Genomic DNA, 16,970 nt, shown 5'->3' with positions numbered 1-16,970 from the left:
CTCATGAAAATGCAAATGAGGTTAGCGAGGTGAGCGAGGTTAGCTGGCCTCACTGACCTCGCTAACCTCACTAACCTCGCTAACCTCACTGGCCTCACTAACCTCGCTAACCTCGCTGACCTCTCTAAGCTCACTAACCTCACTGGCATCGCTAACCTCGCTGACCTCGCTAACCTCACTAACCTCACTAACCTCACTGGCCTCACTAACCTCGCTGGCCTCGCTGACTTTGCTGACCTCGCTGACCTTGCTGGCCTCGCTAACCTCACTAACCTCGCTGACCTCGCTAACCTCACTGGCCTCACTAACCTCGCTAACCTCACTGGCCTCACTAACCTCGCTAACCTCGCTGACCTCGCTGACCTCGCTAACCTCACTGGCCTCACTAACCTCGCTAACCTCGCTGACCTCTCTAACCTCACTAACCTCACTGGCCTCACTAACCTCGCTAACCTCGCTGACCTCTCTAACCTCACTAACCTCACTAACCTCACTGGCCTCACTAACCTCGCTAACCTCGCTGACCTTGCTGGCCTCGCTAACCTCACTAACCTCGCTGGCCTCACTAACCTCGCTGGCCTCACTGACCTCGCTGACCTCGCTAACCTCACTAACCTCGCTGACCTCGCTAACCTCACTAACCTCGCTAACCTCGCTGACCTCGCTGACCTCCCTAACCTCACTAACCTCGCTGGCCTCACTAACCTCGCTAACCTCACTGGCCTCACTAACCTCACTAACCTCGCTAACCTCGCTGGCCTCACTGGCCTCACTGACCTCGCTGACCTCGCTAACCTCACTAACCTCACTGGCCTCACTGACCTCGCTAACCTCGCTGGCCTCACTAACCTCGCTAACCTCGCTGACCTCTCTAACCTCACTAACCTCACTGGCCTCCCTAACCTTGTTAACCTCGCTGACCTCGCTAACCTGGCTAACCTCGCTAACCTCGCTGACCTCGCTGACCTCACTAACCTCGCTAACCTCACTGACCTCACTAACCTCACTAACCTCGCTGGCCTCACTGACCTCGCTGACCTCGCTAACCTCACTAACCTCGCTGACCTCGCTGACCTCGCTGACCTCGCTAACCTCACTAACCTCGCTAACCTCGCTGACCTCGCTGGCCTCGATAACCACACTAACCTTGCTAACCTCGCTGACCTCACTGACCTCGCTGGCCTCGATAACCTCACTAACCTCACTAACCTTGCTAACCTCGCTGGCCTCACTGACCTTGCTGGCCTCGATAACCTCACTAACCTCACTAACCTTGCTAACCTCGCTGGCCTCGCTGACCTCGCTGACCTCGCTAACCTCACTAACCTCGCGAACCTCGCTGACCTCGCTGGCCTCGATAACCTCACTGGCCTCACTAACCTCGCTAACCTCGCTGACCTCGCTGACCTCGCTAACCTCACTGGCCTCACTAACCTCGCTAACCTCGCTGACCTCTCTAACCTCACTAACCTCACTGGCCTCACTAACCTCGCTAACCTCGCTGACCTCACTAATCTCGCTAACCTCGCTGGCCTCACTAACCTCGCTAACCTCGCTGACCTCTCTAACCTCACTAACCTCACTGGCCTCACTGGCCTCACTAACCTCGCTAACCTCGCTGGCCTCACTGACCTCGCTGACCTTGCTAACCTCACTAACCTCGCTGGCCTCACTGACCTCGCTGGCCTCGATAACCTCACTAACCTTGCTAACCTCGCTGACCTCGCTGGCCTCGCCGGCCTCGTTGGCGTGACAGCAACACGGAGTGGAGGAGCGGCCTTGCCTCGGGATGAACGCCACGGTAGACAGACGCGTGGAGAGAAACGTGGCGTGGGGAGGGGGGGGGCGCCCGGTGCAGCGTCTTGGTTGTGGGGGCCCCCTAATCCCTGCCCAACGTGAGCCTGCCTGCAGCCACGCTACAAATTCGCGCACCCTCTCACGAACACCGCCCGCACTTCGGGTTGACGATTGGTGGCTTGCAGCGGATACCCGCCCCAGGGCGCACAGCAATGCAGGCAACGATTAACTCAGCGGCGGGTTGTTTTTTTTGCACGTAAACTAAAAAAATGCGTCTCGGATATCACTTCCCCGTGCGACCCGAGCAATGTTTCAACGACGTATTCACCCCGAAGTGAGCGCACCCGGGGGGGGGGGATTTCCAGAGCGACCCAAAACATGGATGCACAGCCGTGGTGGCGCTCCTTGCCTGGGGCCGCGACTCCCTTGCGCGTCTCCTCGCCAGCGACGGTTCAATATCCGCACCCCGTGGGAGTTTTGAGGCCGGAGAGCGCTCCACGTGCGCGCGGTGTTGCCACTGCCGCAACAGGTGGGTCACGCGGCGGTCAGCCTCCTCAGTGATTGCAACACAGAGAGTGGATAAATAGGGGCGCCACGTTGGCTGGGAGGTGTTAACTACCTCGCCTGGTGTACAAGAGGTCGCGGGTTCGATCACGACCCTGACGCCTGCTGCTGCTGTATATTTGGAGTTTGTGTGTGTCTCTTCCCGTAGTCGTATGTATTTTTCTCCGGGTCCTCCGGGTCCCCCCCCCCCTCCCCCCACATGTATAATCAACATCACGCGTATCGAGGATTTGGCTGCTATAAATGTACACGTGACGATCAGCAACTTCGTTGAGCTCTTTATTTGTGATATTCAGGTCGCTTCTGGAAAAAAAAGAGTTATGTAGCTCAGTGGGCCTTACCTGGCACGTTTTTTTATATATATATAGATGGATAGATTACCTCGTCAACTCTGTGTGTGATCAGGCGAAGTGGATGCCGAAGGACCAAGCAGCAGCACATGTCCCCGTGTGTAAAACAAAAAAAAACGTGGGGGAAAAAACGCAAGCATTTTTTTGTTTCTGGGATGATGCCAATGTGGTGTGACGGTGAGCACTCTGCGCCTGCAAGCCAGAGGCCGCCGCTTCCACGAGCCCGAGTGGCAGTGGACGCAGTGGGGGGGCAAACTTCAATAAATCGCCCCAACCTCTGTCCACCCACCAAGCGTCACGATGGACGCCACAGGTCAAAGCCAGGCGTCGATTGGCAAATTCCTTGGGGTGGGGTACAACGTGGGTTGCTCCCACTTCCCCTCCAAGGCGTGTGAGCAGCGTGGAAGAGAAGGCCAAATGCCCTCTTGAGGGAATCTCCAGATCTCGCTCGAGTGGAGGCCTTTCACTAGCAGTGGGTGGAGTGAGCAATTGCTGGAATGCATCTTTATAATTTTTTCGATACGAATTTTTTTTACGTATTGATTCATTGGTGAATTCATTAAATAACTGGGTGGTTGGCAAAGCGAGTTGCTAACTAAGGTTAGTTTAACACGTAGTGGTAGGGTTTCGCGATCAATATTAACCATGCGAGGTTTTTGGGTTAAATGGCATGAATATAAATGTGTCGTTAAACCCGCCACCACCCGGCACAGCCAATTAGTAAGGTTTGTCACGTAAACAAAAACATTCCGATTCTTTACTAGTGCAGTCAGATGGAACCCCTCCAGGCACATGAAGAAAACGCGGCCTATTTTGCAGCAGAGAGGGTTTTGCCGAATAAACACAAGGCAATGCATAAGCAGTATTGATTGGTTCACGCCAGCCTCGCTCTGCTGACGGAGACACTGACTGTCAAAAACTGGGCCAACATTTGCTCGTATTGAACCAAATGTTGCTGAAAGTATGAACTACCATAAAGGAAGGACGCTAGGCGTACTGGGATGTGTGCAGGACGAATATGTTTGTTGTTTGTGTAGAGGGACAGATATGGGAAGGAGAGGGGGTGTCTGCTTGTTTATTGAGTTGCTCTTTGGCCACGGGTGACGTGGGTCACAAGTCATAGTAAGTACACAAAATATTTACACGATATTTTTTTACGTCACAAATGGAGACTGCAGCTAACACCTGATTTCATACAAATGTGATGGAGGACAAACGACGTGGGTAAATTGCGGCAGTGGGTTCCCCAAACTGGGATCTGTGAAAAAAAGCTTCAAAGTTCATCGGATTTCTCCAAGATAAATAAAGGTTGTGTTTCGGAAGTTCGCGGGAAGTGGCCCACAAGGTCACGTGGGAAGTGGGCCACAAGGTCACGTTGGAAGTGGGCCACAACATCGCGTGGGAAGTAGCCCGCAAGGCCGAGGAAGTGGCCCGCAAGGCCTCGGGAAGTGGCCCACAAGGCCGAGCAAAGTGTCCCACAAGGCCACGCAGAAAGTGGACCACAAGGCCGAGCAAAATGTCCCACAAGGCTACGCAGAAAGTGGACCACAAGGCCGAGCAAAGTGTCCCACAAGGCCACGCAGAAAGTGGACCACAAGGCCGAGCGGAATGTGGCCCGCAAGGCTGAGGGAAATGGCCCACTATCTGTCTGACAGTGGATTGGTGGAACTCCAAATTCTTAGAAATGGTTTTGTCGCCCTTTCCGGACTGATGAGCATCAATAACTCTTTTTCTGAGATCCTCAGAGATTTATTATGATCGTGACGTGACTTATTTCCACATACCTTTTTATGGTGAAGACCAAACTCACAAAGCTTCTGGACTTCATATAGGGTGGGGCCTCCAAAACTCACCCCTGAAGATCTACCTAATTATATTTAAACACCTGATTCTAATTGTTTCCTTAATTGGCCTAATGAAATCAGGGGTTCACTTTTTCACCTTAATTACTTATTGTTTGTTTATATCATACATCATTTTGTAAAAAAACAACATGGAATTGGTTAATATAAACTCCATTGCATATTTATAAATTGGCCGGTTTTTATTCAAGAAGGCTATCATGGTAAAACGATGGCATTTCCATAATAATCATTGAGCTTCACAAACGTCTTCTCGGCACTGTAGGTGCACGTCTCACGGTTCGCTTCTTCAGCAACTCAGTGCGTTCACGGGCAGTACGGAGATCACATCACGGAGGCCACGAATGTGCCACGTGTTTTAATATCTTCACGTAACACATCAGCGCGGCTCTTGCATCCACGCGATCGTCAAGGGCTAATTTTACACGCATTGCACCGTGGCCTGGGACTTTCCAGTGTTTTGTGTGAGATGTAAAAAAACAAACGAGCACCCGTGTCATGTAGCTTTTTTAAGCACCTGGGGCACGCTACCACCGCTGCTTCCTGCACTATTGCTGGGGCTCTCTCCGCGTCGTGCCAGCTTGGGGTTTTCCCGCTGAGATGGCGATTAGCATTCTCGCTTACAGAAATATCTCCCTTTTGGAAGAAAAAAAAATGTACCTCTGGCTGCGTTGCAGCTTTAGTGTTTTCCACCTCTGCAAGGAAACTCCTCGCTCCGCATGGCAATTCCGAGGGTGGCATTTCCACCGCGCAGTCGCCTATTTAATAGTCGCCCGGCACCCACATGAGCCCAGAGACAGAGAGCGCGTGGACCTCACTCTGCGGGCGACGCTCGGCCACACACGGGGCACGGGGCGAGCGAGGGCGCGTTCCAAGCAAACTTCTCATCCCCCGCCGCCGCACGCCTCTGGTGGAGAAGGAAAGTGGGGAGAGCAGAGTCGTCTCCTTCGCTTCAAACATGTTTTGCAAAGGTAATGTTGGGTTTGTGTCTTTTATTTTCATTGAGCGATCGTGGATTGAGGTTTTTTTTTTGGGAGGGGGGGGCGTTGGGGGGGGGGGGGGGGTTGGAGAACTAGCACAGTGCCACCTCCCGTGTTATGATACAGACCCACGAGCATCTTCCCGTGGACCAAAAGTGTGCAGCGTGGAAGCGATTTACTACTCTAATAAGCGTTGAGGTGGTACTCATCTCCCGTTTACAGTCCTGAGCCAGGGGTGGAAATTCCACATTCCTATGGTGGTGGGGGGGGCGAATTTATCCATAGGACAACCGCCGTTGACTTCCCAGCAAAGCGGTGCTTATTGTACTGATCGCGGAAGGATGATGGTTCCGAGTGAACCCCTCGTCCAGGATTTTGAACTCGGATCGCGAGCCTCTCGCCCTACCAAGGTGCAGCGCAATCCGCGAATCACAACGAGTTGCTCTGCCGCCACTAACACAATTGACCGCTCCCATTGCGTTACCTTGTATCCCGCAACTCTGCACATTTAGGTATGAGATTAGGGGAATTGTCGGAATAATAATCATCATTATTATTTCGAAGCGAAAGTTGCTTACGATTTCTGTAAACGGGTGAAAAGAGAGGGCGAGAACGAGCTGCAACGCAGCGCGATTGGATCCCCATCGCGGTCCAGAGAGAGAGAGAGAGGAGGGATTACGCATGGGTAAGCACGCGCGCCCTCTCAGGCATGCGCCTGCATCGCCACGAGTCGCCCCGATGCTGCATCGTCGCCGGAGAAGAAAAGAGAACGGGCCGGTTCTAAAAGTTGGTTCAGAGTTTTTTTTTTTAAAGAAGCGACAGGCGCGACGCGGTGGTGACGGCTGACGGACGCATCTTTTGTCAGCCGAGTGGAGCCGTGACAAGGGGCTCGGTCGCGCCCGTCTGCATCGGCACGCCACTTCGGTATAGCTCCGTAACGACTCGCTGGGTTTACCAGCGATCCAGAAAATACGTCCCGTGAGAGATTAAGCCAGGTCTCCGGTGCGGTGCCGATGTTGCTGCTCGCGGACAGAACCAGCGGGTCGATGCTCGGTCCCTGCCTTCGGGGCTCTCGCCTCGAATGCAGAGGAATCGGTTCCTGGCTGCACTAAATTTTGCGCATTAAGAATACTCGGGAACAGGATGGGTGCGGAGATTAAGGCACACGGTGCGTGAGGCTTGTGGCCTGTATTCCACACAGGGGCGGGAGGGACCCAGCCCCTTGGCGAGGCTACCTCGCCTGGTATGAAGGAGGTCGTGAGTTCGATCCTGACCCTGACGCCTGCTGCTGTATATTTGGAGTTTGCGTGTCTCTCTCTCATCATCATCACGGTGGCTAGGAGATGTTAACTACCTCGCCTGGTATACAGGAGGTCGTGGATTCGATCCCGACCCTGATGCCTGCTGCTGCTGTATATTTGGAATCTGCGTGTCTCTCTCTTTGGTCGCGTGGATTTTTCTCCGGGTCCTCCGATTTTTCCCTCCACGTGTAGAAACGCGCCTTTTAGAGTATTTGCCTCCTATACATTTCCACGTGACAAGCCACTTCGTTGAGCTATCATTTGTAATAGCCAGGTCGCTTCTGAAAAAGAGCTATATTTTTTCTTGAAATAAAACAAAATTATAGTTGTATAGCTTTTTAAAAGCGTTACCAAATTATCGTTCACACTCGTAGCTTTGTTTTGTCCGTGTCAGGGATGATGATGACGATGACGGAGATGACGATGATGACGGCGATGATGATGATTGTCTCCTAGGTGTGAAGATCCTGCTCATCTTCGTCACTGTGATCTGGGCAGAAAGTGTGGCGTCGAGAGCGCAATTCGACCTCTGTGATCTCAATTTGCGCTTTGAGATATTCCTGTCCAGGATGACGCGTATCAAAACGCTCCAGGTAAATATGCTCATTCTGTCACCTTCATTGCTATTTCACGTGCAGAAATGTTTGCTGTATGTAAACGTCTCGCGACCAAGAGACGCCGCAATGGGCACCGAGAGAATGTTCTGGTTGTTGTTGTTGTTCTAGATTTGAAGCTTTCGTGATTGCAAAAAAATAAAACGTCGTGATTTTTATTTTTTATTGTTTTATTTTATTTTTTACCTACGTGACTTTACCGAATAGAACCAAAGAGGATGTTGTTGTTGTTGTTGTTCTTTTTTTAAACGATGCCTTTTCCCCATTTTGTTCAGACAAATTGCGCAAACTATTCAAACTCTTTCGCGAAACTCAAGGGGAAGCCATTCCTGTGCCTGGCAGGAGGACAGCTGAACGACACGGCGATGGTAGGTGTTACTGCACACATCAGTTGTCAACGGTTGTGCAACCAAGCCTTTGCGTTTCAACTATGTTCCCACACACACACTAACACGTATCCGGGCATGACAACAACAACAATAGCAAGGTCAAAGTGACATGCTTTATACAAAAAACCCCCCGCATTGGGGTGGTGCTCGTGTTAACTTTACAACCCTGAACTAGTGGCAGGAGTCTTCACATTTGTATTGGCGTTGGGGGAGGCGGGCTGAGTCTATCCAGAGGCCAACCACGTGTCAACTTCACCATTGTGTCAACCCCTGGGGGGGGGGGCGGGGGGGATTATGGGCCGAGTCAACCCCTAGTCAGGATTTGAACTCGCGACTTTCCGACTGCGATACACTCTACCGATGAGCCACCTGGCCGGATATTACCCAGAGTGTACTGTGTACATATTCCATTCATTTACACACAAATACTCTATTGGGCTCCACGCACCCCTTCGGCAGACGCGACGGCGTCTTTCCAGAAGGCGCTGCTGTGCCACGGAAGATACACAGCGATGCACCAGCTTTTGCGTCGTGATCCATATTCAGTTGTGCGACTCATGCAGACTCCACTTACAGCGCATGGAACGCACAGGGCTGCTCCCCTTGGCATGACCAGGGCGCGTTTGTGTTGGCCGTGTGTTTAACGATCCCCTTTGTCGCGTGCGACCGTATGTCTTGGGCGCAGGAGGCGTGCTTGGCTGAAATTGTCGACGGACTCAATCACTTCAGAGACTTCTTTTTCGGCAATAATTGCTCCGAATCCTGTGACACCTTAAAAAGCATCCGGAATATCTTCCTCAACTCCAACATATTTCACCCGACTAAGGTACGCCAAGCGGGCAGCAGCAGCCGCAAACAGCGCTGTGAAAGTTGGCAATAAGAGTGGAAACACTTTGCCTCGAGAAGCTAATGCAAGGCAGTGCAGGCAAGGGCGCAAGGCTGCGGCATAGATACCGTGCAGGTGCAGGAGACAATTGGAAAACAACACGGGCGCGCGAGTGAGAGAAAGTCAGCGCCACTTTACGGCGACAAAACACAACCGATACGCAACATGAAATAGTTGCACGGGACCTTTTTTTGCTAGTATCAAAAATTACGGAAAAATAACAGTAAGGTTGATTCACCACCCCCCCCCCCCTTTCTGCCAATAAGACAGGACCCGTGTTCAGATGTTCCAACACGAAATTGTTGCGTTTTTTTGCAAGGCATCAAGTCTGCATTAACCGCACAGACTTTGTGGCAAAACAGGCAAACAAACACGCTCTGATAATTATAGGTCAATGCATATAATTATAATTAGAGCATGTTTGTTTGTGGGGAGAGGGGGGGGAGAGATGTGGGCACCAGTGGCCGAGCTTTGTGGGCAGAGTGGGGGGGGGAGGGTAGAGTGGGCACCGTACCGAATAGCTCGAGAAGGTTGAGCAACGTCGCTGTAACATTTGCACCCACGCCACCGCCTCCCTCCCATCCCCACCGCCACCTAACACAACCGCGCTCTCGCCGCCCCCACGATCCCTCCAGGCGCAGAGCCCCGAGGCGGCACGGGCACCGCCCGCTGCGCCCGCCCGGAGCCTGGAGGGCGGCCTGCTCGACTGCGGCGCCTTTCACCTCCGCCTCTACGTCGCCAACGTTCGCAGGCACGCGATGAGCCGCCGCGACGCTGGCGGATGCCGGGAGGTGGGGGTCACCGAGAAGCCGCGGCGAAGGCGCAAGAAGCAGAGGTGGCGGGGTGGGAAGAAGCAGAGGAGGGGGGGGAAGGAGAGGAGGGGGAAGCCCACGGCGACGGGGGACGACGCCGGCGGTGCGAGTGGGGAGGCGAGGGGAATGAGAAGGAAAACCAAGAGGCAGAGGCATAGAGACGTTGAACCCACGCGGGCACGGGCGGGTCCGCACTTGGAGCAGAGAGCAGACGGGGTGGGAGTCACTGAATCGAGTTTGAGCGGTGGCGCAGCGGTCAGCGCACTGCGCTACGAACCCGGCGAGCCAAAATTCGTTCCCAGCTCGCGGCCAACAGCAGCGAGTGACGATTGTCTGACCGGTTCTGGGCATCCACTAGGTCGACTCGGCCTCAAATGAGTACCTGGTGCCGTGGTGTATACGCATCGTCACTAGGGAGACAAAGGCGGCGTGTGGCGTGAAGCCGACCGCCCATCACGGCGGGTGCCGTGGCAGACTTCATAGACGCTCGCTAAATGCCACTCATCCCTACAATCTGTGAAGGCGACACGCAGAGGGTCTTGAGGGGGCACGACATTTGTCTTTGTGTAGCAACAATTGGCTCTGGCACACAATCACTTAAAGAGCAGGGCCACCCCCCATCCCCCCCCCCGCAGACAATGAGACAATATGAATAACCCGGGGCAGTTGTGATCACTCGCTCGATCCTCAGAGAGAGAGGGGCTGTTATGAAGCGAGAGGGGCCTCCTCCCTCGCTTTGAGACCAGAGACATCGGCGGCAGCTGCAGGTGGGACGCTGCAGTGAGCGAGGGGGCTGCGTGAGTTTGTCGCAACAGGGAAACCGCACGCGGCGTGAGAAGAATCCGTTGCAGGGCGGCGAGAAACCATCCCGCTCTGGGCTGCGGGGGAAGAGAATGAAAGCACAAAAAGGCGTCGCGCAGAACGAGCCGCCCGAGGCCTGCACCGCAAATTCAAACAACAGCGGGCGGGCACGAGAAGAATTACCCCGGCAAGCAGAGGATGCGGCTCGCAGACCAGATAGGCAAGATGCACCTTCTAGACCAGATAGACAAGATGCACCTTCTAGACCAGATAGACAGGATGCGGCTAGCAGACCAGATAGACAAAATGCACCTTCTAGACCAGATAGACAAGATGCGGCTCGCAGACCAGATAGACAGGATGCACTTTCTAGACCAGATAGACAAGATGCACCTTCTAGACCAGGTAGACAAGATGCGGCTCGCAGACCAGATAGACAAGATGCACCTTCTAGACCAGATAGACAAGATGCGGCTCGCAGACCAGATAGACAAGATGCACCTTCTAGACCAGATAGACAAGATGCGGCTCGCAGACCAGATAGACAAGATGCACCTTCTAGACCAGACAGACAAGATGCACCTTCTAGACCAGATAGACAAGATGCGGCTCGCAGACCAGATAGGCAAGATGCACCTTCTAGACCAAATAGACAGGATGCACCTTCTAGACCAGATAGACAGGATGCGGCTCGCAGACCAGATAGACAGGATGCGGCTCGCTGCTGCTGCTTCCCGCGAGACGTACGAACCATGACGAGGTGACTCCCTCCTCCTCTTTTGGGGGTGGGCGGGCGGTGTCGACTCCACAGAGACTCCGTGGCCGTGCGCCCACAGCCCCTTCGCGTGGTGGCCGGAGTCCGTCCCAGTCCTCGTCCCAGCCCGCGGTGGGACGAGGAGGCGACCTGCGGGCCAGGCCCCACCGCACAACACTACGTACGCCTTGCCTTCAAGGCCAAGCCACGTATGAGCGTTATAGTTCACGTGTACGTTAGACCGCGCGCCTTACAACTTGAAACGGTGAACTCATTTTGAAACGCCTCTTAACTTTCGGCGGCCGCTTTGTAAAAAGAAAAAAAGGAACAGCGGCGGCGTTGATTGTTTCCCCCCCCACTCTGTCACGCTCTACTAAACCTTATTGCCTGGGTTCAGGTGCGCTCAGTAACGTGTGGCGTGACAGCTTGGGATGGATAAAGGATCAATCGGCGCAGTCCAACCCGGAGACCCTGAACCCGGGCAAGGCGATCGTACGCTCCACATTCCTCATTCGTTGTTGTTGTTTTCACTCTCGCCGGGTCCTCCGGTTTGTTTTACCCCCCCCCCCCTCCACAATTAGAATCGACAACACGCCTTCAGAGTCATTTGGCTGCGACACAATTCCCGCGAGACAATATACGCCACTTCGTCGTTCAGTTGGGCCTTAGCTGGTAAATTAACAAAATAGTTTAATCGTTTGGTTTTCTTGACATACGGGGGTGCTCAGCCTCGGGGCAAATTGAATGCGCCTTGAACGATGGATCCCTCGTGTGGGCATGAGCCCCCCCCCCACCTCTCGTAAGGGGGAGGGGTAGGGGGGGGTCTAACTCGTGACGCCATGGCCCAGCGGCGCCGCGTTCGCCCCTTGTTGCGGAGAGGTTCGCGGGTTCGAATCCGCGAGGCCGCCCCGGTCAATGCTGCCACAAAAAAAACCTCTTTCCGCGCCCTCCGCCGCGCAGCGACCGTTAAAGATCCGCGGCGTGATTCGAAGACGCGGAGGCCAATGCGTGCCGGCGTCACGCTCCCAGTTTAATAAAAAAAACTAAACATATTTAGAGACATTACAAGCGTATTAATAGAAATATAAGTTCACCGTTTTAAGTTGAAAGCCACGGTCTGTTCGGGTGTGTACCTACAATGGTAGGGAAGTATTCCCAGTGTGTTATTATCGTTTACTTGATAGATTTCGAAAAAAAAAAACAGTTTGGTGAATGTATTAATTACCGCTCAACTGAATGTAAATGCAGATCGATTGTTTTGTTTCTGAAACTTGTACCCACTGTGTCAAATACGACGTGCGAGTGTGTACGTGTTTTTTTGTGTTATCGTGTAATGTAACCGTGATTTTCGGCGTGAATGTGGACTCGTTACCTGGGCCTGTCAGTGATGCATGGTTGTGCTGATGACGTTACACTCAACCTCGGAGTTGTAGCGATTGGCATCGTGTCGCCAGAACACGACAAATCCGTTGAGACCGTTCGCTGACCAGTAAACACCGCCCCGTGTTCGAGAACGGTCCGTGGAAGGAGGCATCCCAGAACTACTTCTGAGCCTCGACACGTGACCTCTTTACGCACACGACAGGGCGGCGCTATTCCCACCTGCCCTGCTGCATCGCGACAGTCAAACTTGTAGTTTGTGTGTAAGCGTTATTTAAACGGAAATTAAATTACCTACTAAACATGCGACCCAACAGTGAGTGTGAGTCTTTCTGATGAGGGTTTTTTGATGATTGAGTACGATTATGATTCACAGCCATATGAGACATTAGTACATGTAATCGCCATAATTATTGGGTTCACTGCAGCTCAAAGACTCAATCCCTACAAGGCGTGTGGTGAAGTCAGGAGATGTCCCGTGTGTTGTGCGCTCGGCATGTGAAGGCCTGGGGATCGGAATCGGTGATCTCGCCGACAATGTGTTCAGGGAGGCAGTTCCATATGCGGGCAGCAGAGTGAAGATGAAGAAGAAGAAGGGAGCTTATGTCCAGGGAGCAATGTTCTGTGGCAACTGGGGGGAGAGAGGGGGGTGGCAAAGTCTTAGCTTGGCAGGGTTGAACATTATTATTATTATTAATCCGGTGGTACGGCGTCTTTTTGTGTTACGGTGGGTGGGGAGGTCCGTGCAGGGTAGAGAGGAAATTCAGAGGGGGGGAGGGCAGGTTTGGGCCAGGCGTGACAGAGGGAGCTAGGTAAGTAAATCATCAAGCGGCACGACGAGTAATGTATTGCTCAGTCAATGGCGTGTGTCTCTAATGGCGTTCGGGGCTCATTATCGAGGGGGCTCGCTGGTGCCACAGGTGCCAGATTTGGTAACGCCACAATTATCTTCCCAACGTTGTTTTGCAGAGCGGTTGCTAGGCTCGCGGAGCAGTCTCAGAGCCATTCCAAAGGTCGGTTTACTCGCGAGTCCTTTTTTTCCCCCCCTCTCTCTCTCGTCCTCCGGCGCAGCAGATCTGCAAACTCGGCGTGTCCGACGCACCCGGCTAATTTGATGCCAGGTGAAAGTTGCGCGAAGCTAAAGGATCCTGGCGGCAGAGCCGTGCACAACAGCGAGGTCAGAAAAAAAACGCAAACGCAAGAGGGAACCTTCACAGACGACGGAGATACAATCTTTAACTCAACGGATACGTTTAATGCAAATCTGTCCAGTGCAGTAAAAGCAAAAAAACATCGCATATCACGAGTAAATCAAACCCTGATACGGTTCCAATGAGTAAGCACGACTATCCACAATATGAAGAAAGGAATGGTGATGGCCCAGATTACGTTAATGTTAATATTTTAGTTTATTCAGAGTAACACGTGCATGTGTTTTTTTTCGTGGGTTATGATTTGCATCAATGCCACGAGTTGCTTCACTTTGATGCTTCACGAAGGAGTGTTACGTTCCAACATAATACTAGTTCTGGGTCGAACCCATACATAACAGCGAGGATCCTTGTGAATCAAGTCACTTCATCAGCATTGCTTCAGATTCAGTATCTTTATTGAGACTGCAGGAGGAATCCGATGAGCTATAAAGCGCTTTTTTTCACAGGTGTCCAGCAGGGGCGGGTCTGAACGTTGCAGCGACAAACAGTGCAACGGCACGAAAGGAGTGCAAAGTTGATGAAAGCTGAGCAATTCACCAAATTTAAATACAAATAAATAAAGTATATGAGTACATAATGGGACCTTTCTTGCAATTATCAAAACATAAGAATAGGTTTGACCCTTTCTGGCAATGAAACAGCTCTGTTAAGATGTGTAATGAGATAGCAGAGAGACGGGCATCAAGCACAGCCAATCAGGGCTAACGGTTCCATCTGGGCCAAAGTTCATGGGCGGAGCTCGTGGGTACATGCGGGAACCATCGTGAAGGTTCCGAGGGGGGCGTGGTTAGAGGCACAAACTGGAGTGCCTGGAGAAAAATCCAAGCGACCGCGGGGAGAGAAAGAGAGACACGCAAACTCCACATACAAAGCGGGCGGGATCGAACCCACGACCCCTGCATACCAGGCGATGTAGTTAACTTCTCCTAGCCACCGTGATGATGATGATGAGAGGGAGAGAGACACGCAAACTCCAAATATACAGCGGGCGTCAGGGTCGGGATCGAACCCACGACCCCTGTATACCAGGCGATGTAGTTAACATTTCCTAGCCACCGTGATAATGATGATGAGAGAGAGAGACACGCAAACTCCAAATATACAGCGGGCGTCAGGGTCGGGATCGAACCCGCGGCCTCCTGTATACCAGGTGATGTAGTTAACATCTCCTAGCCACCGTGATGATGATGATGATGAGAGAGAGAGACACGCAAACTCCAAATATACAGCGGGCGTCATGGTTGGGATCGAACCCACGACCTCCTGTATAACAGGCGATGTAGTTAACATCTCCTAGCCACCGTGATGATGATGATGAGAGAGAGAGACACGCAAACTCCAAATATACAGCGGGCGTCAGGGTCGGGATCGAACCCACGACCCCTGTATACCACGCGATGCAGTTAACATCTCCTAGCCACCGTGATGATGATGATGAGAGAGAGAGACACGCAAACTCCAAATACACAGCGGGCGTCAGGGTCGGGATCGAACCCACGACCCCTGTATACCACGCGATGCAGTTAACATCTCCTAGCCACCGTGATGATGATGATGAGAGAGAGAGACACGCAAACTCCAAATACACAGCGGGCGTCAGGGTCGGGATCGAACCCTGAAAAGCAGGTGGGGGAGTTGGTGAGAGCGTGGTGTAGGTCTCTTCTCTGTGAACACCACAAGCGTTGAGCATCACGCGATGTCCGTCGCATCCTCAGAGTTGTGCATCGGGGGTGCGCTCGTGTACTCCCACGCTGCTCCCGCGATTATGTAATCCGCTGGAACTTTCCTATTCCTTGGTAGAACAAAAATACGTTGAGCATTTCCCGCGAACATTATCATTGGCATCAAGAAGTTATTCGTGGGAGCTAAATGCAAACGTTTATTTATTTCTCGTTGGTAAATAATGTTGGGGTCTGCGGCCTCCCACCCACGGCCCCCCCACCCTCATCCCCCGACACCTCCGCCTCCGAGGGCTCCAAAAATAACAGCAGGACACAAGCCGCAAGGCAGAAACCATGTAAATCAGTTGACCTTTCAATATACGATGCTTCGGATTTGCATCGTGATAAATTACTCAACCAGTGTCACCTACGACCTGCCCTTCCCGCCGTGACTCAGTCCTTCCCAGGTAACGCATGCGATGCGTGGCACAGCTGCGGCTACAGCTGCAAGAGGCGGTCTTTTTTTTCCAGTGGACGCAATGATGCTCCCAAACTGCAGTTATCTCCTTCCTGCCTCTGCTGCTGCTCCTGTTCGTGCGCACACCTCTGAGTGGTTATTTATATTTGTTTTCCAGCCTGGACGCATTTTCCTGTGTTCATGGGTTTTCCATAATTCATAGGCACCATCGGATTGTCTTTCCGCCGTTATCACCGATCGCAAATCTTCAACACCGTTCCGTAGCGGTTGGTGCACTGCGCTATGAACCTGACAACCCGGGTTCATTTCCCGCTCACGGTCAACACCAGTGACGATTATCTCAACCGAAACTTGGCCTCCCCTAGGTTGACTCAGCCTCCAATGAGTACCTGGTGCGGTGTGTAAACATCGCCACTAGGGAGACAAAGGCGGCCGGGCGTGGTATTGGCCACCCCACCCCCTCGTATTCCGGCCTTCATTGGTGCTTGCTAACAGCACTTGCCCCTAAAGTCTGTTAAGGCTATACGGGGAATCTTTGTCTTTGGTGATTGTGGTGGTGGTTGAACACAGTCTGGTGGTGGTGGTGTTGGTTGAACAAAGCGTGGTGGTGATGATGGTGGTGATTGAACACAGTTTAGTGGTGGTGGTGGTGATGGTGGTGGTTGAACACAGCGTGGATGAGACAAAAGCAGTCAGCGTCTGGTAGACCCGAGTTGTCAACGTGGGAGAAGGAATCAACAATGAGTCAAGTTCAGGAGAACAGTAACTACGGTGGTCCACCAATATGAGTGAATTAGCGAGTGATGGGTCTTGTGCTTGCGTGGCGTTCGCAGAGCCACGTGTCATGGGCTGATACGGTTCTAGAAATCGAGTAAATCGCTCCAAGCATCACGTGCTGTTAAAAATAATAAATCTGTCATCTCACCGCACATGCAAATTCATCGAAACGTGCAAAGGGCTGATTGACTCATTATGCAAATCACGGCAGCACCGCTATTAGTCAGCCTGACCTGATTGGGTCCGAAATAATTTAAGGCATTTTTTTGTACATTTCGGAAATGCGTTTCATGTGAGCGCTTTGGTATTTCGCTTTTATTATAAATATAATATAACACAGATATTATGTT

The 16,970-nt window shown here is 52.4% G+C and overlaps 1 protein-coding gene across 1 annotated transcript; it reads left to right on the top strand.

Annotated features, from left to right (window-relative positions):
* The first annotated feature begins 669 nt into the window (after positions 1-669).
* LOC116948565 (uncharacterized) lies at positions 670-12,799 on the top strand. Its single transcript, XM_032965334.2, has 5 exons — positions 670-5,544; positions 7,311-7,447; positions 7,744-7,836; positions 8,543-8,683; positions 9,379-12,799. Exons 1-5 carry the CDS (start codon positions 5,358-5,360, stop codon positions 9,931-9,933), a joined length of 1,113 nt encoding a protein of 370 aa, XP_032821225.2. The 5' UTR covers positions 670-5,357; the 3' UTR covers positions 9,934-12,799.
* Positions 12,800-16,970: the final 4,171 nt, after the last annotated feature.

The sequence above is a fragment of the Petromyzon marinus genome, chromosome 34, assembly GCF_048934315.1.
Source record: "Petromyzon marinus isolate PM22_M1 ecotype Great Lakes invasive population chromosome 34, UKy_Petmar_22M1.pri1.0, whole genome shotgun sequence".
In the NCBI taxonomy this organism is placed as follows: Eukaryota; Metazoa; Chordata; class Hyperoartia; order Petromyzontiformes; family Petromyzontidae; genus Petromyzon; species Petromyzon marinus.
This window is presented reverse-complemented; position numbering and strand designations above follow the sequence as displayed.

Coding starts and splice junctions, on each gene's coding strand:
- LOC116948565 (XM_032965334.2), top strand. CDS start 5,358: ATGAGCCCAGAGACAGAGAGCGCGTGGACCTCACTCTGCGGGCGACGC. Junction 7,448..7,743: donor CGCGTATCAAAACGCTCCAG/GTAAATATGCTC, acceptor CATTTTGTTCAG/ACAAATTGCGCAAACTATTC. Junction 8,684..9,378: donor ACATATTTCACCCGACTAAG/GTACGCCAAGCG, acceptor CGATCCCTCCAG/GCGCAGAGCCCCGAGGCGGC.